This window comes from Rousettus aegyptiacus, unplaced genomic scaffold (genome assembly GCF_014176215.1).
Source record: "Rousettus aegyptiacus isolate mRouAeg1 unplaced genomic scaffold, mRouAeg1.p scaffold_m13_p_10, whole genome shotgun sequence".
Taxonomy (NCBI): Eukaryota; Metazoa; Chordata; class Mammalia; order Chiroptera; family Pteropodidae; genus Rousettus; species Rousettus aegyptiacus.
Genome location: NW_023416285.1, coordinates 83,159,603 through 83,187,319, shown reverse-complemented (window position 1 = coordinate 83,187,319; position 27,717 = coordinate 83,159,603). Strand labels below are relative to the sequence as shown.

The 27,717-nt window shown below is 38.2% G+C and overlaps 1 protein-coding gene across 2 annotated transcripts in view; it reads left to right on the top strand.

Annotated features, from left to right (window-relative positions):
- GAD2 (glutamate decarboxylase 2) overlaps positions 1–27,717 on the top strand; it is a 68,336-nt gene that overhangs the window by 20,866 nt on the left and 19,753 nt on the right. For both annotated transcript variants that reach the window (XM_036228095.1, XM_036228097.1), the window contains exons 8-10: positions 2,428–2,507; positions 24,290–24,344; positions 25,788–25,904. In XM_036228095.1, coding sequence (XP_036083988.1) covers positions 2,428–2,507; positions 24,290–24,344; positions 25,788–25,904 — 252 coding nt within the window. The remainder of the gene's footprint in view (positions 1–2,427; positions 2,508–24,289; positions 24,345–25,787; positions 25,905–27,717) is intronic.

Genomic DNA, 27,717 nt, shown 5'->3' with positions numbered 1-27,717 from the left:
TCATGCCTCATATCACCTTTGTTCCCCATCTTTAAGCTTTCTATTCGGGGATGTGTTTTTCTTTAAGTGTGTGGCATTTGGGATGGTGATCAATTATCCTGGTTAATTGCTCCTCATTTGAGAATCCCTATTCTTTTTCATTAAAGACCAGACAAGACGACTTCCTCTCATTGACCAGGTGCACCAGATCTCTTACTTATCCCCAATTTGCCTTTTGGCAGTTTAATGCTTACGAGCTCATTCACCGAGGGGCCCAATCTGAGTAGCTCGTGCTTGCTCAGTGGGGCAGCTGGCGCCTCTGTTCTGTGCCCTCCTGGCTGTGAGAGACTTAGCGCTGTTCTCCCCTGATTTCCTTCTCTTTGAGGTCGCCCAGGGATCTGCTAAACACACAAGAAGGAGCACTTTTTTTTTTTTTTTTTTTTTTGGCGGGGGAGACATGCATCTTTACAAACCCAATTAAGCCTTCTCTCCTAGTTTCCCAGGTATCTTGGTAACGAATGTGTCCACTTTGTCTTCCTGAGGTTGTAAAATGAGGCTAATGGTCCTTTCTCATTCCTTTTGAGCTACGCTGGGCTTTTCAAACGTCTCTTTTCAGTGCCTTGTTTATTGGTTTACATTATTTGCTGCTGTTGTTAATGTGATTTCTTCTTGCTTATGAGACCACATTTCCTAAAAATATGTGTTAGCAGTTCCTATGCAGCCTATTTAAGAATTCAGATGAGTCAAAACGGGGCATTCGAAGAGAGAGTACACTCTGGAACCATAACTTAAAATTCCAGTCAGCAGCCCTTTGGAGATGTAAATTGAGGCAGCAGCTCTTCTTTTGGACAGCTTAATGATCTGTAGTTAATAGTAAGAGGCTGCTGGGCAGATGCAGTACAGCTGGGCTTAGGTTAGCCTCTCTCAGCTTCCCAAATTGCAGTGATTACTGCCATTGAGATTCAGATTCCTACCCGGAATCAATAACCAAGAGCACAAAGATGTGGCAGTGCCTCAGCAGTGTGGCCTTTTCCCACACGCTGTTCTGCCTGAGCCAGAAACCAATGCCTCCTTCCCGAGCCCACCCTGGGCTGGGTGGTCACCTGCGCAACAGATAGGCGCCCCCCACCCCCTGAAGTCTGGGATGAAGAGTGGTGGGTTTAAAACCAATTTCTTTTCTTACTTGAGTGCACACGATTTCACTCAATGAGAGAAACTGGATGTGTCCTCTTGGTAGCAAAATATGAGTCTGAGAGCCATACGTATGCAGCTGCTGGAGGCAGTCCATGTGTTCTTACTCCTTGTATGTAAAATCCCCTTAAATGACTGTATGTTAGGGTAACAAGTCCTTTTACAATTTCAAGAGTCTTGTTATCCTCACTTAAAAGCTCCAGTGAATTCAACAACAACAACAACAACAAAAAACAGAAACAAAAATTAAAAACCATTCAAAAATCGGGAAAGGACTTAAACATTTCTCCCAAGAAGATGTGCAAATGGCTAATAAACACACAAAAAATAGATGTTCAGCATCACTATTCATTTGAGAAATACAAAGCAAAATTACGAAGAGGTATCACCCTGTACCCGTTAGGATGACTGTCATCGAAAAGCAGAAAATAACAACTGTCAATAGGATGTGGAGAAACGGGAATCACTGTGCACCGGTGGTGGGAATGTAAAATGTGCAGCTGCTGTGGAAAACAGGATGGCAATTCCTCAAAAATAGAATTAACATATGACCCAGCAATTTCACTTCTGAGTATATACCCAAGAGAATTAAAAGCAAGGCTCGAAGAGATATTTCTATACCCGTGTTCATTGCACCATCATCCACAATGGCCGAAAGGCAGAAGCAACCAAGTACCCTTCGATGGATGAACAGAAAAACAAAACGTGGTGTATACGTGCAATGAATACGAGTCGACATTACAAAAGGACGTTCTGACACATGCTATGTACGACATGGATGAACCTCGAAGACATTATGCAAAGTATAATAAGCTGGTCATGAAAGGACAAATACTGTGTGGTTCCAGTTATATGAGGTACCTAGAGTAGTCAAAATTATAGACGCAGAAAGTGATGGTCCCCCGAGGCTGGGGGAGGGAGGAATGAGGAGTCGATGTTTAATGGGTACAGAGTTTTAGTTCTGCAAGATGAAAAGAGTTCTGGAGATGGATAGTGGGGGATGGTTACACAACAATGTGAATGTACTTAAGGCCACTGAATTCTTAAGATGGTAAATACTTTCTGCATTTCGGCACAATTTCTTTAAATATAAAAAAAAAAACTTAAGTAAAGGATGCCATCTCCTCTCAGCCATCCAGGCTTTGGAGCGACGGATTAGAAATAAAAGGATAAAAAATTTTTTAAAAGCAGCTAAGGAAGCGGATCTTGACATTACATGAAACTAATTATAAGTATGCTTTTTTTTTTCTTTTCCAGAGTCATTTTTCTCTCAAGAAGGGAGCTGCAGCCTTGGGCATCGGAACAGACAGCGTGATTCTGATTAAATGTGACGAGAGGTGAGCATGAATATGCAACCCTTGTTGGTTGGCAATTTGCAAATTCCACACATATATATACCATTTAGTCCAAAAACAGCCTGCCTCCGTCCTGGCCACTGCTGTTCACTCTCTTTTTCACATGAGCTCCTGCTTGGAGTCCCAGGACGTTGATCCTCAATGCCATGGAGGCTTCTACGGCCCTTGACTGAATCAGAACCTTTGTTAAATTAATCAAAATATTCTGCACCAAGGACATGTATCAGCTGGACACTTAAGCAACAACCAGGAGCTTGAGCACTGGTTTATGGTGATGCCATCAGTCTAGGCACCGTGGATGATGTGAATTACAGAAGGGGAACAGCTTAGTGAGCAGGAAGTGAACAAAATGGTCCAGCTACTCATCTGCTTTGTGGGGAACCAGGAGGGAATCTGTGTCTTAATTGGCATCCAAACCTCATAGATACTCTGGGAATAGGTGTAGGGGAGATTTAAAAGCATTTTCAGGATATCCGTGTCAATTATCACTGGCCTATAGGTTGGAAACTATAAAAAAATGAAACACATTGAATAAGAAGTTTTACTAAATTTAAAAGAAGCCACTCAGTTAACTGTTTGTTTATTCATATGAATTTATCTTACAGACATTTATGATTGCCCGCTGTGTCACTAGGCTCTAAAAAAGCAGTATATGGTCTAGGTAGAGAGATGGAGTAGCATCAGAAAGAGACATTTATGTGGTTGAATTGTGTAGCCCAGAGTACAAATTCTATACACCAGTGAGGCTTTGGAAGGCTTTATGCTGCAGGAAGGACTTGAACTAGAATTTTTAAATTGGAGATAAATCAGATGGGTGGAGGAGAAGGCGGGGTAAATTGTAGACGGTTGAATGCCATGAGCAAAGCCACAGAGATAGGAATGAGCTTGTGGGGCTCGAGGAGGCAGGCCTGACCAGGAGTGAAAAGAAGCAGACAGCCATGATGTTTCCCCAGGTGGGATTTTGAAAGCTCCAAAAGGCAAACCAATTAATAACCATATCTCCCTCTAGGAAATAAAATTACAGGAGGCTGTCACTTTCTCGTTCACACTTTTATGTATTGTGTGGTTTGGTTGATTGTTTGCGGTGAACACAATTACTTTTAAAATGAAGGGAGAAAAAATGATGTGTTAGTCTTCCTGTTGGGGGGAAAAAAGGCAAACTTAGTATTTGAGCTTGGTAGGACTGAAAACAAGGTAACTTTGCCAGCATTTTTACCCAAGGGGGGAATTAATGAAACTGCCCTTCTAGACGTAAGGGGGAGGAGGGACGTCGGTCAGTGGGGCTGATGAGAGGCTCCAGCGGGAGGATGAGCGTGAGAGATAAAACACTGCAGAGAAGCCATGTTTGAAAAAGCAACTGCTGATACTTTTAAGGCTACCAGTATCCCTCACTATTAGGTACTAAAAATTTAAGATTTGAGGAGAAAACCGGCACCCTCTCACAAAAAAAAAAAAAAAAATGCTAACTGGGATAAAGGTTTAATGACTTCAAAGTCCCTTTTAATAGACAACCAAATGGTTATCAGTAAGGCGTCTAGAATTCAGGGACGAATTGCCTGACAGGCCCTGTTTTTTTTCAGCCTAGTCAGTCTTCCTTGTTAGTTTAATTAGTAGGTAGTGCTTGAGTTGACTCGCAGTGGACTGACCCATGACCTTGGAGATCAGAGAGGTCTCTTGACTCCACCCCTCATGGCATGGGTATTGCTGCTTCTACTCCTGTGGAAAGGACTTGAACTAGAATTTTTAAATTGGAGATAAGTCAGATTGTAATAATGGAGATGGCCTTGGAATGAGTTCACCAAGCCTGCCAGCCAGGTATACTTGGGAGCAAAACACTGGCCTGAGGATATCTGACTGTCTGGAGGCAGCTTCATGATCCAAAGGGAATGTGGTCCTGGGAAAGAGGAAAGAGCAAGAATCAAAAGCAAACGTGTTGTAAGGAAAGGACCCACAGACAGGGCTGCCGGGACATCAGGGAGAGGGCCCACGGATGAGGCTGCCAGGGCAGAAGCCAAAAGGTGTCTGTCATTCACCATCAGCAGAGAAAGGAGCAGAACACAGAGAATGCTGAAAAGCCAGTGGGGTCTTGAACCAGTGACTGACCAGGTAGCCTCAAATTTTAAGGCCACTGGATTTAATTTTAACAGTTTTAGAAGCCATTAGAAAAACTAAAACACAATGCTAAAAACCATTGTTGAGGTTTTTCAAAAATTACCTCAACTGCCCTGTTCTCCCCATGTACAGAGGGAGGGGGCTGTCAGGCAGCACTGTGAGGGGCTTGGTCTCCTGCTCATGAGCTTTGTGGGATGGAGAAGGGAGGATGGAGTGATACAGGAGGAAGAAGAAAGGAAAAAAGGGGGAGAGGATAAGAAATAAAAATTGGGAGAAATAGGACTAGGAGAAAAAATTTGTGGTCAATGTGTGAAGTGAAGTGAGGAGGGAAGGGAAGGGAAATTAGGGTGGGAGCAGGAAACGCACGAGAGCTTTAAAAGGAATAAATTATCATTTTTACTAGTTAAAAAGCAATATGTACTTACTTTTAAAAAAATAGAAAATAACAGGAAAAAAATCATAGTTCCACCACCCAAAGGTCCTCACGAGTACCACATTGGTGTCTACATCCGTATATCTTCGAATCTCTTTTTAAGCATAGAGATTTGTTCTTTTTTTTCCCCTTTTCTTAAAAATAATTACATATTTATGATGATGTTTCTTTTTCTAACTGGACATGATAACACAAACATTTTTCTACATTATTACAGACACAGCACACTTAACTACATAGTATCTGAGACATGACCGTGGGAAAACGTGATAGTGCTTTGAAGGGCTGGCTTTGGATTGGACTGTTTGACTCTCAGCTCCAGCTCAGATAAATACCTTTCTATGCCTCATTTTCCTTATCTAAAAAAAAAGGAGGTGCGGCGGGGGGTGGGGTGGGGGTGGGATAATGGCACCTGCTTCACAGGACTGTTATACCCATGAAATGTGTTGACAAATGTAAAATGCTAAAAATGATACCTAGAACAGAGCAAACACAAAATATTTGTCCCCTACGTTCCTATTTCCGATGTTGCCGTTCCTTATAAATTACCTTTCTATCCTTCAGTGAACATTCTTAGGTGCCCACGACTTCCCCATCTGTGGTTATTTCTTAATATATTTGCTAGTTTAAATTATATGAACATTCTTAAAGAAAATGATACATTAGTCCAAATTGACTTTCAAAAGGTTTTACAAGTTTACTCCTAGCAGGTATGGTATGAGAACATTTTTGAGGGGAAAAAGTAAAGTCGTATGTCGGTAGCTACAAGTAGTCTTTAATTCTTTATTGATAATTCACACCGTCTGTATAGCAAGAATTTAAGACTGAGAGCCTGGCCTTGAAGGATTAAGTGAAATTGAAGCGTTTGGGGTCAGGAGCCAAGGAGACGGCCTTGGACGGTCACCTGCAGCTGCCGTTGCAGTCAGAATCTATTAAAACCCTCTCAACAGCCACTTTGTTTTTATCGTCACGTCCTCGAAAGTCAGATGAGCAGTTGAGAAAATCACTTGAGGCTGACAAAATGCATTCCGATGTTCTTGTTTCTCCTCGTGTGTTTGACAAAGTTCACCCAGGCTTCGCAAATCATGAATCCTTACCCGCTCTCTAAGGCTTTCATTTCTTACAGTTACTCTCTCCAATCCTGCACATCAGTCTCTCAGCGACTGCGGTGACAGGTTTTATCTTGTCCTGCAGACAATTGACTTAGTAGGAAGCTCACAATTGAAGGGAAATGTCTTAGTGAAGAACGGTCTTTGTCTCTCTAGCAACAAGCTCAAAGCCACGTATGGAGGTAGATCCCACGAGATCTTATCCCTTAACTGGCAATCACAGGGGCTCAGTTTGGTGACCCAGTGAAAGTGAAACATGGTTCTCGATTAAAACGAAGAGAGAGAAATGTATATTCAGTCTTCATTTGTTTGGAATAGGTTTGCTCAGAGTTGAAAATCAAAAAGCATTTTAATTTTATTATGCATGCTCTAATTAGTACAATGAGATAAGGTCATGGGAAACCTCAGTTTACCATGGCTCGCATTTTAATGGAAGTATCGTAACTGAAAAGAATATCCTACTTTGTAAAATTTAGTAAATTCAAAAGGGGAAAATGTGTTAAATGAATTCTTGATTTCATAAGTTCTAATTTAAGCATTCCCTTTCCTTGTCAGCAAAAAGTCAAATATTCACAGTGATGGGATTAATGAATCTTTACTCAAGTGTTATTGGGCCTAATATTTGCAAAATTTGAATTAGTGGAATCTAAATTAATGATGTATTGATGTGTTTAAGGATAAAGAAGAAATGTTCAAGTTACTATAAAGAGGGAAATAAATATTTGTCAAAGAAAACTGAGTGATGTTTCAGAATTGGATTAGGCCGCTGACCAAAATGATATTTCCCAGAGGTTCAGACAGGGGAGGAGGAGAGAAAACTTTTATTCTATGGATGATAATTTGGAGGAATATGAAGTTCCCATATGATGGAAGTGGGAGCCCCAGGGGCTGAAGACGTAGACCGTCACGGAAGGGTTTGGAGCAGGGGAGACACATCATATTTTTCTGTTAGAAAGAGCATTTTAAATGCAGAGTGAAGTGTTGGTTAGAAGTTAGCAGTTGATGGCTGTGGTAACGATATGAACAGGAGATGCTGCAGGGTGAGCTGACCTCATGCAGAGCAGGGATAGAGCACTGGAATTAATAGGAATTATTGACCGATTGGTGTACAAGTGAAGAGAGGAACCAAAGGTAAATGCCAGGCATCTGGCTTGCCAGCCAAGTCCATGCGGTGATGTTCTCTGAGATAAAGAATCCTGGCTGAAGGGAAAAGTTTAGATTCAGAGATATTGAGTTTGAAGACCTTTATGAGGTATCCAAGTGAGGATGTCAGGTAGGCAACTGGAAATTTGAAGATACACGATGGAAGCCGTGCAGAGTGGGCATAAGAAAGAACTCTGAGGAGCACCCACGTTTCAGGGACAGGCGGAGTCCAAGGAGCCCAAAACGGAGATTGAGAAAGAACAGTGTTGTTGGAGGAGAACCAGGAATGGGGCCATAAGAGCCATAAGAATGTTTCTAGAAGAAGGAATGCTTAACAGCATCAACTGCCAATAGATGAAATGGGGGTCAGCAACTGTCTATCAGCTTTGCTCATGAGAAGGTGGTGAGTTCGGCAAGAGCAGTTTGAATGGAGTGATGAGGGCAAAAGGCAGTTTGCCGTGGGTTTGAAGAATAAATCGAGAGGGGGAACAGGAGAGCAAATACAGACCGTATTTACAGAGGTTGAGTGTGAAGGGGAGGAGTTGGGGCAGGAGGTGGAGGGAATGTTGAGTCCAGGATGGTTTTTGGCTTTGTCATTTGAAGGAGAGGGGCGTAGGGCATATTCAACCAAGAGGTGAAGGGCCGCTAGAGAGGAGATGTGAATTACCCAACAGAAAAGAAGGGATAGAATAGAGAGCAGAGGTTTCATTTCCCTTGTGAGTCTCTTATGCTTTTGCTGAAATTATGCAGGATCTTTCTGGGAGGAGCTCACAAGAACTCTGGAATTATTTCACATTATAAGACTGAAGGGAGACAAAGGGGGAGAGAGCAACAGGCGTGGTGACAGGCTAAGGGAGGAAAGCTCCAGGGAGGACTTGAGAATGGGGGCAGGGCCTGGGCTTGCGCCATGTTGATAAGCTGCTGATGGGTCTTAGTTCAGAAATCCTGAAGAGTTGGGACAGCTCTTGGACATTAACTTATCTGATATATATATATATATATATATATATATATATATATATATATATTACTTTGTATTTTTGTAAATACTTTCAAACGTAAAGAAAATTTGCAATAGTAACAAAAGCTGCCATAATCCCTGCACCCAAATTCACCAGCTGATAGCATTCTGACACATTTGCTTTAGCATTCTCTTTCTCGCAATATTACACATTGGATGTAAGGAATATTAAATATTATGTATGTAAATTATATGTATATTATGGATATAATTTTTTCTGAGCCATTTGAGAATTCCGTACAGACATTATGCCTCTTTGCCCCTTAATTCTTCAGTGTGTGTTTCCTAAAAACAAGGATATTTATTTGTATAATCACAGTACAATGAGCAAAATCAGGAAATTTGACGTTGACACAAGACTATTATTTAATCTATACACTTTATTCAAATTTCACTAATTGTCCCAATAACGACCTTTAGAGCTATTTTTTCCCCAGACCTTTAGAGCTATTTTTTCCCCAGTCCAGGATCGCACTTTGCATTTAATTGTCGCGTCTCTGTAACTTCCTTTGCTCTGGAACTTCGTTAGCCTTCCTTTGTCTTTTGTTTTCCCCTCTTTAATTCCCACCCCTCCACTTCCACCCTTGACCTAGGGATGTTGCTGTCTCCCCTTAAGAACTGGATCTCTGAAGGTGGGGTGTCTCCTTCCACAGGCTCTCCACCAGCAACGGGGGACCTGGCACCCCAGCACACTTGGCAGGCCCGGTGCACCCAGGGTATTATGGCTCCACCTGGGGCGTGAACCAAGGACCTTCTGCATGTAAAGCAGAAGTGCTAACCACTACACTGTGGAGCCACCCCAGTCTTCCTTTGCCTTTTGTGATGTTGATACTTTTGAAAAGTATAGACCATTTATTGTGTAGAATATTTCTTAATTTGGGTTTGTCTGGTGTTTCCTCAGGATTAGATTCAGGTGATGCATTACGGGCAGGAATTCCAGGGAGGTGATGCCTGTCTTTCTCAAGTGCACTTCATCAGGAGGTTTGTCACACTATCAGTAGAGTTAACTTTGACCATGTGGTTAAGGCGGTTGGTGTCTGCCAGGCTTCTCCACGGTAAAGTGACCATTCTCTCCTTTGCAGTTAACATGTGTCTTGTAGGGGATGTTTTGAGACTATATAAATATTCTGTTCCTCCTTAAATGTTCACTCACTAGTTTAGCATCCATTGATGATTCTCGATTCTTGCCTGAATTATCATGATGTTTGCAAAAGAGTGATTTTCTAATTTCATCATTCCATTTACATTTATTGGTTCTTTTCATTCTACTATAAGAAAGATCTCCCTCCCTCTTCTCTCTCTCTCTCTCTCTCTCTCTCTCTCTCTCTCTCTCTCTCTCTCTCATTAATATGGACTCGAAGGTACTTTTAGAAATTTCTTTCTCTAGCACTCTCTCCCACTCTCTTCCCCTTTTCTTCTATGTCTCCATTTCTTACTCCTCTTTTTGGAGTTTCCTTTAAATTATCTAAGTTACTAGTAAATGGCTATCAAAGCTTACGGAAAGTAATCTGACCAAGATGCATGAGTCCTGGATGACACAGCACTAGAAAAGTCGCTGGCCTTCCTAGCTCCCGTGTAACACAAAAATTCTGTTAGTTATTTTGATTAATACTTTCATACCACAAAAATTAACTACTTGTGCCTTTATATGTTTCCATTTTTTCTTTTAACATATCACTTGGCTTTATAAATTACAATTAGAGTGCATTTCCCTGTGCTTGTTAAGTACTGCACTTTATGATACGACTGATATAAACAACTGAGAGTATAAACAATCCGGAGTCATTATACTCTTTTATTAAATTAGCTGACTGTGGCCAGTGCCTAAAGGTGGTTAGGGAAGCTAATCAGCTCTTTCAGGTCCTTGGGGAACTGCTGAGTGTACGGTCATAGGATAGACTTCACGAGGCCCCGAATCAGTTACTGCTGAGCAGGGCTGTGGTTAAGCCCTCCAAGTGTCATATTGCCCATGGGGTCAGATGCAGAGAACTCTGAGGTGCTTGAGGTGTATGTGCTTCATAATGCCCCATATCGGGAAGAATTATAAAGTAATACTAGGTGACACTTATTTAGTGTTTATTATGTGTCTGGCACAGTCTTAAATACTTTACAAGATCAATCTAATTAATTCATTTCATTGGAGACACAAAAAATATATCCTTTCACATCTACCTGGTGTTGACAGTTTATAAAGTGTGTGCAAATACACAACAGCCCTACATTATGGCAAATTCTCCTTTATCCACTTGACTCATAACTCTGGCAGAGGTGTGACATGTCCAAGATCACATAGCTGGTGACCGAAGAATCAGGGCTTGGACTCAGAAGAGAACTCCTAGTATTCAACATTTAATGATCCCTTTTTAATTTTTTTCCAATTTTTTTTATTGTGGTAAAATACACATAAAATCTGCCCCCTTAACTATTTTTAAGTATACAGTTCAGTATATGCAGGATATTTATGTTGTGTAACCATCATTCATTCATCTCCAAAACTCTTTTCATCTTGCAAAACTGAACCTCTGTAGTTTAGACAACTCATTGCCCCTCCCCACCAAACCCTTGCAACCACCATCTACTTTCTGTCTCTCTGAACTTTACTACTCTAGGTTCCTCATAATTTTTTGTCCTATTGCGATTGACTTGTTTCATCTGTCCTAATGTCTTCAAGGTTTATCCATGTTGTAGCATGTGTCAGAGTTTTCTTCCTTTTTAAGGCTGAATAATATTCCATTGGATGACTATAGCACTTGGGTTGCTTCCATATTTTAGCTACTCTGAATAATGCTACTATTTATACATGGATGTATAAATACCTCTTTGAGCCTTGCTTTTTAATTTTGGGGGGTATAAACCCAGAAGTGGAATTACTGGACAATATGGTCATTCTATTTTTAATTTTTTTAAGGAACTGCCATACTGCTTTCCTCAGCAGCTCTGCCTCCTTATATTTTCATCAACAGCGCACAAGGAGTCCAACTTCTCCACCATCTTGCAAACAGTTGTTATTTTCTGTTTTGTTTCTTTCTATAATGGCCATCTTAAGGGGTGTGAGGTGGTGCTTTTGATTTGCATTCCTGAATGATTGGTGATGGTGAATAGCATTTCGTGTGTTTATTGGCCATTTACACCTCTTTGAAAGATGTATATCATGTCCCTTTGTCGCTTAATATTTTGATGTGTATTTCCTAATAACAAAGATATTCAGTTATGTAATCGCAGTACAATTATCAAAATCAGGACATTTGACCTTGACTTAAGACAATTATTTAATCTGTATGCTTTATTCAAACTTCATTAATTGATCTCAATAATACATATGAGTTATTTTTTCCTAGTCTCTTCCCTGACATCTATTTAAGTTCTTTGCTCATTTGAAAAATTAAAGTAACCTATTTATTTTTACTTCTTTCAAAGAAATATTTTCCCAGATTTATTGAGGTATAATTGACAAATAAAATTGTATATATTTAGGGTGGACAATATGATTTGATAGATGTATACATTGTAATGTGATTATCACAATTGAGCTAACTAACATATCCAGCACCTCGCATAGTCACCACTTGTGTGTGTGTATGCGTATGTGTAGACAGAACTCTTAAGATCTACTCTCAGCAAATTTCAAGTATACAAAACAGTATTATTAACTATAGTCACCATGCTATTCATTAGATCTCCAGAAGTTATTCATCTTATAACTGAAAATTTGTGCTCTTTGACTAACATCTGCCCATTTCCCCACCCACTAGCTCCTGGCAATCACTATTCTAGTCTCTGGTTCTGTGACCTCACCTTTCTTAGATTCTACATATAAGTGAAATCATACAGTACTTGTCTTTTTGTGTCTGGCTTACCTCACTTAGCATAATGTCCTCCAGATTCATTCATGTTATCACAGATGGTAGATTTCCTTCTTTCTCATGCCTGAACGATATTCCAGTGTGGGGTGTGTGTGTGTGTGTGTGTGTGCGTGCGCACTCGTACACACACACTTTCACATTTTCTTTACCCATTCATAGATGGACATTTAGATTGTTTCCACATCTTGGCTATTGTGAATAATGCTGTAATGACCATGGGTGTGCAGATAATCTCTTCAAAATACTGATTCATTTCTTTGGCTATATACCAACGAGTGGAATTGATGGATCATCTAGTAGTTCTAGATTTGATTTTTGAGAAACCTTCATACTGTTTTCTGTAACAGCTATACCAATTTACATTCCCACCAACAATGTATGCGGGTCCCCTTTTTCCCATACCCTTACCAACACTAACTTCTTGTCTTTTTGATAACAGCCATTCCAACAGGTGCAAGGCAATAGCTCATCGTGATTTTTGTTTGTGTTTCCCTGATAATTAGTGATGTTGAGCTCCTTTTCATATACCTGTTAGTCATTTACGCATCTTCTTTGGAAAAATGTCTGTTCAGGCCCTTTGCCCATTTTTAATTGGGTTATTTGGTTTTGCTCTTGAGTTGTAGAAGTTCCTAATATATTCTGAAGACTAAACCATGATCAGATATGTGGTTTAAAATATTTTCTCTCATTTCATAGGTCGTCTTTTTATTCCATTGATTGTTTTATTTACTATGAAGATTTTTATTTTGATGTAGTTCCACTTCTTTATTTTGCTTTTGGTAGCAAATCCAAAAACTTATCATCAAGACCTATGTCAGGGAGCTTAACTCCCTAAGCCAAAACCAATGCCTCTATGTTTTCTTCTAGGAAATTTATAGTTTCAAGTCTTAAACATTTTGTGAAAATTTTTGTGCCTACTATAAAATAGCATGTTGCTGTCCAGTTCTTCCAATACCATCTACTGAAGACACTATCTTTTTTCCCATTGTATATTCTTGGCACCTTTGTCAAAGATTCATTGACTGCACATGCATGGGTTTATTTTTCAGCTTTCTATTCTGTTCCATTGGTCTACATATCTGTTTTTATGCCAGTACCATAGTGTTTTGATTACTGTACCTTTGTGATATATTTTGAAATTAGGAAGTGCAGTACCTCCAGGTTTGTGCTTTTATAAGATTGCTTTTGCTATTTTGGTTCTTTTGTAGTCCTGTACAAATTTTAGGATAGTTTTTTCTATTTCTGTGAAAAATATCATTGGGATTTTGATAGGGATTGTGTTAAATACATAGATCGCTTTAGGTAGTATGAACATTTTAACAATATTAGAAGTCCAATACGCAACAGAGCCACCTCATTTTAACAATGTTAATTCTTCCAATCCATGAACATGAGACATTTTCTATTTATTTGTGTCGCCTTTCATTTCTATCTTACAATTTCAGTGTAGAGATCTTTTATCTTCTTGGTTAAATTTATTCCTAAGTATTTTATTCTTTTTGGTTGTATGGCGAATGAGGTTGATTTTCATATGTTGATTTTGTATCCTGCAAATTTACTGAATTCATTCATTAGTTCTAAAAGTTTTTTGGTAGAGTCTTTAGGGTTTTCTATATATCTGAGATCATGTCATCTGTAACCATAGACAACTTAACTTCTTCTTTTCCAATTTGGATGTCTTTATTTCCCTTTTCTTGTCTACTTGCTCTAGCTAGAACTTTAGTACTATGTGAATAAAAGTAGTGAGAGAGGATACCCTTGCCTTGTTTCTGATTTTTTTTTTTTTAGCTTTTCACCAGTGAATATGATGTTAGTTGTGGATTTGTCATATATGGCCTTTATTATGTTGAGGTATGTTCCCCCTATACCTAGTTTGTTGAGTTTTTATCATGAAAGGATGTTGAATTGGCCAAATGGTTTTTCTGTTTATTGAGATGATCATATGATTTATTCTGTTATTGTAGTGTATCACCCTGATTGATTTGGAGATGTTGAACCATCTTTGCATTCCAGAGATAAATCCCAGTTGATCATGGTGTATGATCTTTTCAATGTACTGTTGAATTTGGTTTGCTAATGTTTTGTCAAGGATTTTTGCATCTATGTTCGTCAAGGATATTGGCCTGTAATTTTTTTCCTTGTAGTGTTCTAATCTGGCTTTGATGCGAGAGTAATGTTGACCACATAAAGTGAGTTAGGAACTATTCTTTCCTCTTCGGTTTTCTGAAGGAGTCTAAGAAGGACTGGCATTTAATTCTTCTTTAAATGTTTTCTAGAATTTACCTGTGAAGCCATCTGGTCCTGATTATTGTTTAAATCTCTTTACTCATTGATTTTTCAGAAATTCTATTTTTTTTATGATTCAGACTTGGTAGGTTTTATGTTTCCAGCAATTAACCCATTTCATTTTTTTCTACATTATTCAATTGGTTGGCATATAAGTTTTCGTGGTAGCCTCTAATGACCCTTCGTATTTGTGTCGTAGCAGTTATAACATCTCCTTTTTCATTTATAATTTTGAGTCCTTTTTTTTTTCTTGGTGAGTCTAGCCGAAGGTTTGTTAATTTTATTTATCTTTTCAAATAACCATCTCTTAGTTTTGTCTATTATCTCTCTAGTCTCCATTTCACTTATTTCTGCTCTATTCTTTATCATTTCTTTCCTTATGCTAACTTTGGATAGAAGGATCTAGACATAATCTCCATAATACTTTGGTGCATATAGTTCCAAATATATTTATATGCGCTTAAATAAAACTTACTGATTTGGTCTCCTTTATCTCATTCCTTGAAAAGTAGAATCAGATTGTTTGAGAGATTTCTTTTTTCTTAACTTAGACATTTATCTATAAACTTTCTTCTTAGAACTACTTCACTGCATACCTTAAGTTTTGGTATGTTGCATTTACATTTTCATTTGTCTGGAGATATTTTTTAATTTCTATTTTAATGTCTTCTTTGACCCATTGGTTCTTAAGGAGTATGATTTTTCCAATTTTCCTTAATTTCTAGTTTTATACCCCTTTGTTTAGAAAAGATACTTGATATAATTTCAGTCTTCTATAATTTGTTGACTTGTTTTATGGCTTAACATATGATCTATTCTGGAGAGTGTCCATGGGAATTTGAGAAGAATGTATATTCTGCTGCTGTTAGATGGACTGTTATGTATCTGTCTCTTAAATTCCTTTGATAATTTTTTAATTGAGTTGTTTTTGAATTATATTCTGGATATTAATCTTTTATCAGTTATGTGATTTAAAAATATTTTCTCCCATTCTGTGGGTTGCCTTTTTACTGTGTTGATAATGTCTTTTGATGCACAAAATTTCTTAATTTTCATAAGGTCCAATTTGTCTATTTTTTCTTTTGTTGTTGGTGCCTTTGACATCATATCCATGAAAATATTCATTGCGAAGTTCAATGTGATGAAACTTTTGCCTTATGCTATTTTCTAGGAGTTCGATAGTTTTAATTCTTACATTCAAATCTTTGGTCTATTTGGAGATCATTTTTGTACATAATATTAAGTAAGGGCTAACCCTTTCTTTTAAAAAAAAACCAATGTTATTTTTTTATTCCAGAAGCAGCACATATTCATTGTAGAAAAATTTTAAAATGGAAGAATCTAGACATAATCTCCATAATACTTTGGTGCATACAGTTCCAAACATATTTTTATATATTTAAATAAAACTTACCAATTAGAAATTTGTTGTTCAGGTAATAAAATACTATGGGCAACTTTTATCTCATTAGAAATTCTCCAATATAATTCTCAAACACTAATGATTTATTGTTTAGAATTTATATTACTTAATAAATCTCCTGATGTTAGACATATTAAGTTACTTTAAATTTTCACTAGGTAAAAAATGCTAATGTAAACATTATTGTGGCTAAATATTTACACACATATTTTATTTTCCTAGGGCAAATTCCTAGAAATAGAATTTCTGATTTTAGAATTATGCCTCTGCTAAAAATTATGATACTCGCTGGCATATTGCCCTTCAGAAAAGAATCAACCAATTTACATTCCTCCAAGCAGTATACAGGGGTGACTGCTCAACATTTTCTCTCTAATCCTAGGAAGTAACATTTTAAGTGACCTGTGTCAATTTGATGAAGGAAACTATCTTTTTATTATTGATGTTTTTATTTTTGATAATTAACAAAGTCAAACAGTTTATGCTTATTAGTTATTTATAGTTTAAAAAGAAAACAAAGCCCTCTTTTGTCATGTAAATGTTTTCCAAAATGTATCATTTGCTTTTTAATTTTATTTGTGGTAGTTATTTTAAAAAGTCCCATTTTTTTGGTAGTCAGAGCTATTATCAATTACTCATTTTCCATGTTTAGTGTCCTCTTTAGAAAGTATTTCCCATTCTCAGTAGATATTAATATTCATATTTTTCTTCCTAGAGCCTTTATATTATTATTCTAATAGCTGATTTAACTGAAATTTATTTTGATCTATGCTATTTGAGAGGAATGTCATTTTAAAATTTTTTATTAATTTAATTTTTGTTTTTTCTCAGGTTCCTATTCTCCTAAAATTTCCACTGGGGATCCTGTTGGAATTATGTTAAGTTTAGAGATTAATTGTGTGTGTCTACAATATTAAGTTTTCTCATCAAAGAACATGACGTGTCTCTCCATTTATCCAAATCTTTTTTTTTTTTATCATTTGGTAAAAATTTGTGTTTTTATTCTTATAAATTCGTTTCAGCTTACTCATTTATAGTTTCAGATACTAATTATTATTTTACCTCTGCCATTCTTTGCATTCTTGTGACAAATCTATGTTCATCTTTAATTTTCTAATATTATATTCAAGATTTATGTAGCTATATTGCGAGATATATCTATAGATGTTTCTGGTCTCTCTTTGGCAGATGTTGCTTTCACAGTTAGCTGGTTTCAGGAAATAAATTCAGCGGCTTCTCATTGTCATCTCCATAAGAGCTTAAAGAGCATTATCTGCCAATAGTAGACTTGTTAAAATTTACTACCAAAACATCCGGGCCTAGCATTTTGAGGGACGGTTTTTTGGCAACTTTTCCTCCCTTTATTATTCAGTTATTACTTTTCTTCAATTTTTTTAATATTCTTGCATTGATTCTTTTAATTTACAGTTTCCTAGGGAAAATATTCTATTTCTTCAAAAATTTTAAAATTAGCGTAAAGCTCTACATAGAATTTTTCAATAATATTACTATATATCCATACTTCCTTTTTAAATTTCAAATGTTACATTTTCTCTCCTTTTTCTGTTGGACTAATCAGATATTTGTATATTCATTGATCTTTTCAATGTGCCAGCTTTTGAATTTATAGTTTCTAAATCATTGAAAAATTTATTTCCTCTTTCTGCCTACACTGTTTGCTGTTGTTTCCCTAGCAACTTGGGTTAAATATTTAGCTTTGTTACTTTTATTCTCTGTTATTTAATTTCAAAAGCATTTTAGGCTATACATTTTTCTCTGAGAATGATTTAGGGTGCTTCTCATATTTTTATATGTAGTATCCCCATGTCATTAATTTTTAGTGTTCTGTCATAGCAGTTTTGATTTTGTCCTTGTCATAAAAGTTATTTACAATAGCCAAGCATGATTTCTTACATGATAAATTGAACTTCTTATCATAATCCTTTTCTTCTCTCTACCAATGAGTTCAGGGAAGAGGGATGGTAGGTAGTTTGTGGAGTAGGGAGAGTGATGAGAGATTGTCAATACACCTTCCTGCCCACGCCAACACTTCCCTCATCAGATACTTCCCGTTTGCACTAAACTAGCCCCTAGTGACAGCAATAAGTTTTCATATAGAAAAAAAAATAGCTTCTTACCACATCATGGTTCAAGTCCCCCGTAATCACTTGGATTACTGTATAGTGAGTGAGCATGTGTATCTGTGTGTTTGTATATGTTAAGTAAATGCTTTTTTTGAAGAAGTTAATTTAAAAAAAAAAAAAATTTAATATGCATTACTAGAATTAGACACAAAAATCACCAAAAATAGCCTGTTCCCATATCCTAATTATAAGACGAAAATATCCCATTGTGTATATTAGAAAACAAATCTTAAAAGAGAAAAATATGGCTAATTGTTACAATTAAAGTTATTTATCCAAGTCAAATGATATATTAAAGAAATCAAGGAAGTTCACTGTTTATAATTATGGTAAAAAAAAAAAATTTGCACAAGGTTTGATATTATAATGCAAGAGCTTCCTGAATGGTCTCCTTGACTTTTGTTAGGTTATCTTATGGGCCTTTTAGGGTAGGTTACCCACATCAGCAGTCGTCCCGAGGAGAGCCACCTGGAGTGCTTTTCTCCAGGAAATCTCCCTCGGAAGTTCTACCATGCTCTGCAAATTCCTGCAGCAATTTTTTCTCAAGCCATTCCATGCAGTTCTTCAAGTCACCACACAGTATGAGCAATTTGAAAATTCATTGGTCCGTGAGCTCCCCTTACTGTCGCTGTATTGCAGTTTATGTTAAAGAAATGTTTTTGCTTGGCACTGTCTAGTTTAGAAACAAAAACAAACAAACAAAAAAACTAGCACGTTTCAGTTACTCCTGTAACACTTAGGTGTTAAACTAGAAAGAATGATATCATCAAAGGATGATAGAACACTATGTTTTAGGAGGGTATATGTTTTCCTTATTTTACTAATTAGTGCTAATAGCAATAAGAATTGGGATCAAGGAATTACTCAATTCAAGGGGCTTCTAGAGAATCATAGTGGAAATATTACATACATCATTAAGATTTGAGAACTCAACTTGAAAAGTTTCATGTTAAGTCAGGGTAGAAGGTCTTTTGTTTAAACCACACAAATGCTTTGGAAGACATTTGTTGTGCAGTGCTAAGAACCTGGGTTCTGATGTCACACAGCTCTAGACTTGAAATCTGCTTCCTACTAGCGGTGTGACATCCTGCAAGTCACTTAATTCTAGTGCTATTACTACTGATCACAGTGCAACTAATATGTATGGAGTTCTTGCTGTCTGCTAGATAGGGTTTTATAATTAATGCTTTATAGTGTTTTATACTTAACTATCTCATTTAATTCCCATGTAAACCTTGTGAAGCAGGGACTATTATCATCATTTTATAAATGAGTAAAAGGAAGAACTTAATTCTTCAAGTACACACAGTTAGCATAAGATCTGGAACACAACCGAGTTATTCCATTTCCTTGTTCCAAGCTTTTAGCCATATTCAGCTGCCTGTCTGATCCTCAATTTCCTTGCCTACAAAGTTTGAATGATAATAACTCTCCTGTAGGGTTGGCGTGAGGAGCAGAGATGCTGGACTAAGTTGTAGTGCAGTGGTTTCTAAAACTGGCCGTTCATTATCGCTGCCAGTAGTGTCGTTATTGCCAGCGATAGTAACATTAGTCAATTTCTAACAGGAAGGATTCACGGAGCCTTTCCTTTTTGCACATGAATCTCATGAATCTCTGTGAACAGAGCCAACCTCTGCTCTACTAGGAAAGGCTGGTGGAATTACCGAAGGTTCAGCAAGGCCAGTGAGCAGGGTCACCAAAGAAGCAAATACCTCATACGTGACCATTTGGATGCCTGCCTAGAGGTGTACACTCTCCACAAATGTGCTCCTTTTGATAAGATAGATCATTTTCTCCTTCAGAGCCGTGGAAGATAGCCATGAATCTGGGTCAAAAGTCCATACAAGGTATAATCTGTGTCTTCTGCTTCTTCCCACAAAGAGCTGCTTTATGCTGGCAACTCTTGCTGGCAGTGTAGGATTTTGCCCAGGCAACTTTATGAAGTTATGTGACCCTGTAGCATCATGTGAATTTTGAAAGGCTATTGCTAATCAAGAATTTTAATGCAAAACAGCCACATTCAAAGAAGCGGTCTGGTTCAACAGTCCTCGCTTGAATGGCAGTCCAATCTGAAACACGAACAACAGCATTACAAAGCATCAGTTGTGACTTAATTGTGAGCCTACAGGCTGGATGTGTAAACATTAAAGATATAATTCTTGCTGTGGAAATACTGTTAGGCCAGACATACAGGATGCAACAGCTGCCATCCAAAGCTGTCTTGCACTAGGAGACACTTTTCTGAAAAAGCCAGGAGTAGCCAGACAGCCCCTAATCCTCAGCGGAGCCTGTTGGTTGTCACCCAATGTTCCGTCACCCCACAGCACATGGGCAGGCAGGGAGCACACAGTGCCACATGTGGAGGTCCATCTGCTCACTTCCCTACAAGCACGATGGCTCAAAACCATGGGCCACATGAAAAGTACTTGGCTAGAATGTTACACAATCATTTAAATGCCTATAAAGCTAAAACTTTCATTTCTAAAGTAATGGCTCTCAACATGTGGACGTAGGCCTACCCACTGCAGAATCACCCAGGGCGCTCGTTAGAATGCAAATCCCTATGCATGTTTGTCTATTAACTATATTATTATTTGTCTCCCTTGTTGGCATATAAGCCTAGAGAGTGGAATCCTTCGTACCCCAGCCCTCCTAACAGTGTTTGGCACATAGTAAGTGCTCAGTAAATATTTCGTGGGATTAATTAATTCTTGGGCCCTATAACGGACCTACTAAATCAAAATCTCGAAGAGCTGAGTTAAGGAATTTGTATTTTAAAGACGTACACGGCCGGTCATTCTTATGCACACTAAATTTTAAGAGCCACTGTTTTAAAGTAAAATCAGCCAATTCTCAGATAAATGGAAAGGATAAAAATATTTGTCTCCAGAGGCCATCACGCTAGCTGTCTGGTCAGACAGTACAGATATTAATATTAATATCATCCTTGGGTGAAACTTTTGCCTTCTAGCCGCGTGCCTCCAACAAACGCTGGTCTGCCCCCTGCAGTGTGTCAGGCTCCGGGTTCCCAAGTGGGCAAAACATACATGGGTGTGAGAGGCAGAGTGCCTGGGAAAGACTGGAGCCTGCCCCCCGTCGAGAGCCATTCATCCCCATCACATTCCACTCTGAGGAGCAACCCCGTGGACTTGATCACAGTAGACCCCCTTATCCGTGGTTTCGCTTTACACGGTCAACTGTGGTCTGAAAATATCAAATGGAAAATTCCAGAAGTAACTCCTCTAAGTTTTAACCTGTGCGCTGTTCTGAGTAGCGTGATGAACCCTTGCACTATCCTGCTCCCTCTCACCCGGAACATGAATGATCCCTTTGACCAGCATCCCCACCCATTAGTCACATAGTAGATGTCTGGGTTATCAGATCGACTGTCACAATATCGCAGTGCTTGTCTTCAGGTCACCCTTATTTTACTTAATAACGGCCCCGACATGCAAGAGTAGTGATGCTGGCAATTCAGACATGCCACAGAGAAGCCGTAAAGTGAAAAGGTGAGTAGAGAGCAATAATAAGATATTTTGACAGAGACAGACCACATTCACATAATTTTATTACAGTGTGTTGCTATAATTGTTCTACTTTATTATTAGTTATTGTTATTCATCCACAGTGCCAAATTTATAAATGAAACTTCATCGTAGGTATGTATGTATAGGAAAACACAGAATATACATAGTATATGTAGGATGCAGTACTGAGGTTTCAGGCATCTGTGGACTTGGAATATATCCCCCCCACCTCTGAGTTAAGGGTGAGCCACTGTATTTGACAAACCCACCCCTTCCTGCTGCCCCAGGGCTCACTCATGTGGAAACGGAACAGACTCTGTGTTCATTACTGCTCCTCTGGAAGGCTGGAATGACACCTCTGGTCCTTAAAAGCCAGATATAATTTTAAAGGATTTGCCTTACCCTAAAAGACTGCAATCTTTCCAAATACATTTCATATCTGTTCGGCCCTTTGCATTTGTGCTGGAAGCTTGTTTTTGTATTTTTAGTGACAACAAACCTTGTACTGGCATTTGATCTGGGGAAGTCACTTAGCCTCTCTTGGCCTGTTTCCTCATTTGAAAAATGGGGTCATTAGACTAGAATCAGGTCTTGAGCGCCTTCCAATTTTAATGTACTATAATTTGTGACTTACTGCCTCGTGCTTAACAAAATGTCCAGATATGATTAGATGAGCACATAGCAATTGCCAAGTTCGTCCATCCCACACTCTCCAAGGCAGAGATGGTCAGCTGTGGTAGACTAGGTAAAATTTGGGATTTGCAAACAATTTCTGGGAATTCTCTCTCTCAATTTCATGTTTACCTCTAAAAATAATACTATGGCAATTTTAATACACTTAGAACTTTATGAAAAAGATAAATATCTGAGTTTCCTCTAAAAGTGGAACATTTTGCTTATATCAAGGCTGGAGAAAGGTGTTTTAGCAGAGCCCGATCCGGGAGAGGTGAAAATCCCTGCCCTGCGGGTTGCTCCCTGGGCCACGCTGTGATGGGCAGGGAGAAATGTAGAGGGTGAGATGCCCTCCCGCCACCCTGCCCTTGTGTCCTCTCTGTCCTTCCTTCTGTCCTCACATCATGGACATCATAGGTGGGCAGCTCTGAATCTCAGTGCACCCGTCACACCAAATGTACATTAATGCCCTTTGTTCCATTCCAGCCTGACTAACTAATCACTGCTAACTTGTCCATGAGTGCCGCTAGGTAATTTCATGTTAAGTGTCTTTCTTTGGAAAACAGCTTCACATAAATCAGTGGTTCTCCGTGCCTTCAGGCCTAATGGCTGCTGTATATTGCAACTAGTTTGTTAACACTGCCTTTATTAGCCAGAAATGAAAATTGTAGAAAATATAATTTATCTTCTCATTATATAATTCCTAAATTATGTTTTTAAATGGAGAAATGTTAACAAAGTAATTTCTAATGAAACAACATTTTAATATGCAAAAAACTAGGCAAGACCACACTAGAAGATGTATTGAAGTAGCTCAATGCTTGCTCTATATAGAATCCCAAGGACAGCCACAAATGGACTATAGAGCTAGCAACAAATCCCAAAACGCTGCCCGCTGCCCACTAACTGCCAGTAGCACCTCCCCCAACACACACACACTATTTATTGTGACAACCTCCTGCCCCTGAAAAAAAAATAATTTATTTTTCCAAATCTCCTTTTAAAAAATCCTAGATTGAGGACCATGACGTAAAAAGTTTAGCCAGTGTAGCAGCCTCAAGAGAGCTATGTTTGTTTAAAGACTGTTTCACAGTCTGCAATACCATGTACCTGCTCTGTCTGTCCTTTGCCTGTTTTTCTCTCAAAGTCTTAGGATAGGAATGTCACAATATATAATAACAATCTCAACAATGAAAGCTAGTATTTATTGAATGTTTTCCATAGGCCAAGCACCTTTAAAATAATTTCGCACGTATTAACTCGTTTAATCCTAATAACTCCACAGGTAATATTATCACTGTGTCCTAAAGATAATAATAATAGGCCCAGGGAAATCAAGAAACTTGACTGAGATCACATATCTAGCCACATCTAGCTTCTTGGAGATGTCAACTTCTCTGGCTATTATAATAATGGGGTTTTAAAATAAGCAAAGCACTATCCGTAATTTTATTTTAGGAAAGAAATATTTCAGGGATGAAAAGATGTTTCTCTCTCTGATTCCTGTCTATCGATATATTTGAAATTTGAGCCTGTGTGTTCTTGGCCTGCTTTGTTCTTTTAGCACTTGGAATGTAATTAGGTGGCTTTTTGGCTTAATATTTCATTCGAATGCTTCAGGATGACTATCTCCTCTTGGCATTTCGTCTCAGTCTGAAATTGCAGTCCATTCATGCGCAGATTTGGACTGCAAACTTTTTTGTGCCCTCTCCTTGCATTGCCAAATGTCTTGCTCCAGAGCAGGCTTGTTTTAAGCAAATGAAGAGGATGACCTAAAAAATCAGGTTCTGTGCCGAGCAGAGGGACGTGCGGCTGTCCTAACTGCACGGTGTGGTCAAGAGTCACCTGAACTTACCAGAAACTGCAGTCCTGCATCATTGAGGAAGGAAACGCAGAACCAAAGAGTTGTTTAAACCAATCATTACGATCAACGGTTTATGGTTGGACTTTTACCCTCACGTGTCCACTTGTCAAAGACAACAAAGCAAATTATTCAAAGCAAACCTACAATGTGTTTATTTTTTCTTTCAGGGGAAAAATGATTCCATCTGATCTTGAAAGAAGGATCATCGAAGCCAAGCAAAAAGTAAGTTTTTGTAGGGAACTTTATCCAGCCCATAGCAAGCTAAGGGTACATATTTCTGTTTCTACCCAGTGGAGAACACACTTTGGTATTCTCTTAGTCAGACTACCCAAGAATCAACTGCCTGGCTTTAATGAGAATGTGGAATTTTGCATCCAGTCAATATTTATTTCTCTGAGTTGAAAGCTCTGCTTTGGAAAGGTTGAATTTGCCGAATAAACAATACACACAGTGATATTGTATAGTTTCCAAAGCATTTGTTTTTCATGTGTTGAAGGTTGGCATTACACAGATACACGTTCAAAAGATCATTTTTGTAAGTGGGAAATATTAGAATGCTAATGTGGCATGGTATTTGAAAGAGGCCAATTTTTCCTGTCTAGACACATACTGTTATGACTGGCTCTCCAAACGCCTTATTTTTCATTTTAGAACTCTCTTTAGAAGTAACAAGTTCTGAAGACCTGTTAAAGATACCCACAAATCTCTGAAAGTCATTTATATCCCTGACTGGTTCATTCTCAAGGCAGGGAGCTTGTTTTTAGAATTCTCTTAGATTAATTTTTACTAGATATAATCTACAGTTCCTGGTTCAATGCTATAACACATGCATTTGATTATTATGAGCTCAGGAGCAATTATTTATTTTCATCTGCCTTTTCTGTCCCCCAATTATTTATTTTCGTATTTTCATCTGCCCCCAACAAATTTTCCCCTCATTCTTGTACTGGAACTTCTTGTTAACCCACAGATTAAACCTGTGCTGCCACCTACAGACTGACTCTGTAACTGCATGTTACGTCATGCGGAGTAAATATATGCACTCATCCTGTTTGAGGCGTTCTTCGCCTTCTTTTAGCCGCCACCTGTTATTTCAATCAGTTTTCATTTAGCCTGGGCCAGAAAGACTGAGAACTGCTAAGACAGATAAGATCCGTGGCTTATTGTTTAGTTCCACGTGAATCCTTTTCTTTGAGACTCCAAATAAGTTATCTTAGGATTTCCAAATAGGAGTAATGAATTGGTCAGAGTTCCTTCTCTCCATTCTCTTTTCTGCTTATTTATTAAGTTCAGAGTCCCCGTTATGATAAAGGAAGACTAGAAAGTCAGCAGAGGGGAGAAATGGCCAGAAAATCCCCCTGGGATACATCAATGGCCCACGGGCACCACAAAGCTCACTCTGGGTCCAGCATAGCCTCTTCTGAGGAGCAGAATGTCTGTCCTTGTAATGAAACTGGCAGGTCCAACAGAACAGCCTGGAGAACTCAGATCCTGGGGCATGAGCATTGTCCTTACAAGGCTCTGACGTGTGGATGACCCTTCTGGAGGATCCAAAAATGCAAATGTGTATGACATGGGGAGAATTTTCATTGTTTTTTTGTCAGCTTTTTAAAAGAATCCTTGTACCCCTGTTTTACATTATTTAGCACTTTTTCGTTTGCACAGGGATTTGTTCCTTTCCTTGTGAGTGCAACAGCTGGAACCACCGTGTATGGAGCATTCGATCCCCTCTTAGCTGTCGCTGATATCTGCAAAAAGTATAAGATCTGGATGCACGTGGATGTAAGTATCCCATAGGGCCTGCCACCAAAATGTCCTTATGCATTTTACCTGGGGCTTATGGAATGAAATTTCTTTCTCTCTCTCTCTCTCTCTCTCTCTCTCTCTCTCTCTCTCTCTCTCTCTCTCCTCTCACTGTAGGAATGCTGACATGTCAGCTTTTAAAGACTGTGAAGACAAAATAGCACACAACTCAAAATAATATACAACATTCACTGGAAGCAGTCTGAGGCTGATTATGCCTTAATGTTTCCAACATGATAACATTCTTATTTCTTGACCATTATCTGGGCACTTAGTTCTCAATTCATTGAGCAGCAACACCCTATGTACGTAAATACAGTCACACATGTGAGGAGTTAACTTTCCGGTATGAATAATCAAAAAGATAAAATAGGAGTTGAATTTATACAAGAAACCCGGAGGGTAAAAAAAAACTCAACTCAAGCCATGTATTCATATATATGGAGAGGAAAGCAGACTTGACAACTTGCTAAGAATATCTACCACCAAATTTCCAATTTTTAGCTAGGTCAGCTAAGAAGATAAATTATATGTGAAAGTTTTGACATCAGGCTTATTCACACTGAAAAAAAAAAATCTAAATGTGCCCACAAAAACATTTCAAATAAAAAAAAAAGTCAATTTTTAGAAGAAGAAATTGAAGGGATTTAAATTTAGGCCAGTATTATTCAAAGTGTGGTTAAAGATTAGCTTCTATCTGCAAACTGCTAATGATCCATGATGAGATAAGGGGTTGGTGCCAACCTGTCACTGAGCACAGTGTTTGGTACAGCTGACATTATTTTGATGGTGAGACTTTCTCAGTGAAGGAAGCATAGGTCGATTTACATTCTGGTGCAAGGATGTTGTTGAGTAGCCCTGGCTTTCGATCATGTTGGCTTGAAAAGTATTCAGACCAAATTAATTCCCTTTCTTTGGGAGCAGAAAACGTCCACAGGCTAAGATAGGTAAATTTCTATTATTTCAGAAGTGTCTTGCATTGCAATTACCCATCTTTTCCTTTCCTGATTCACAGTATGTGTTGTTCATTAGGCTACCAGAGACCCCTTTATTTTACACATGAAGATGCTGAGAAAAGGTTGAACAACTCAAGTACCATCAGCAACCTAGGTCTCAGAGCCTATTAAACTTTGCCAGCTGATTCAGAGAAGGATTACCCTGATAACTTTATAAATAACAACATTTGCATGTCCCCAGCCAGCAGATGCTGTGGTCTCTCCTCTAGGATTTCTACTTAAAATGGAGCTGGGAGATCTTCTAATCAATTGTATTAGCTATCTTTGAAACACAGCAAGTTTACAATATTCTTATTGTTCTGATATATTCTATAATTAAACTAGAAAAAAATTCTTATGATATTCCACATTTGGAAAATTGGATACTTTTTCAAAATATAAAAGAAGTGAAATTCTAACAAAGTGTGTGTGGTGGGACACAATTGTACCCTAACAGTTTTTTTTCCTTTAAAATTATCCCAGAATTATTTTAAACCTACAAAGAATGTTAACATTTTCCAATGAATCTCCATCCTGACTTCTTATTCTTAAAAGTTACCACAATTCAAATCTTCAAACTTGAGAACAAATTTTTAAGGGACATGTTCTAATTGCTCAACTAACTTACTGGCACAAATCTTGACTGCTTATTTATTTGTTTTGTTTTGATTTTTTGGACAGAGAAATTACCCAAAATTACACATCAGTGAAATAAGCTTGTGAAGCTGATTCCTCTTTCTGGAATCATCCAGAATGGTCAAAAGAGTTTACCTTGCAATTTGGAAGCTGTTGAATGG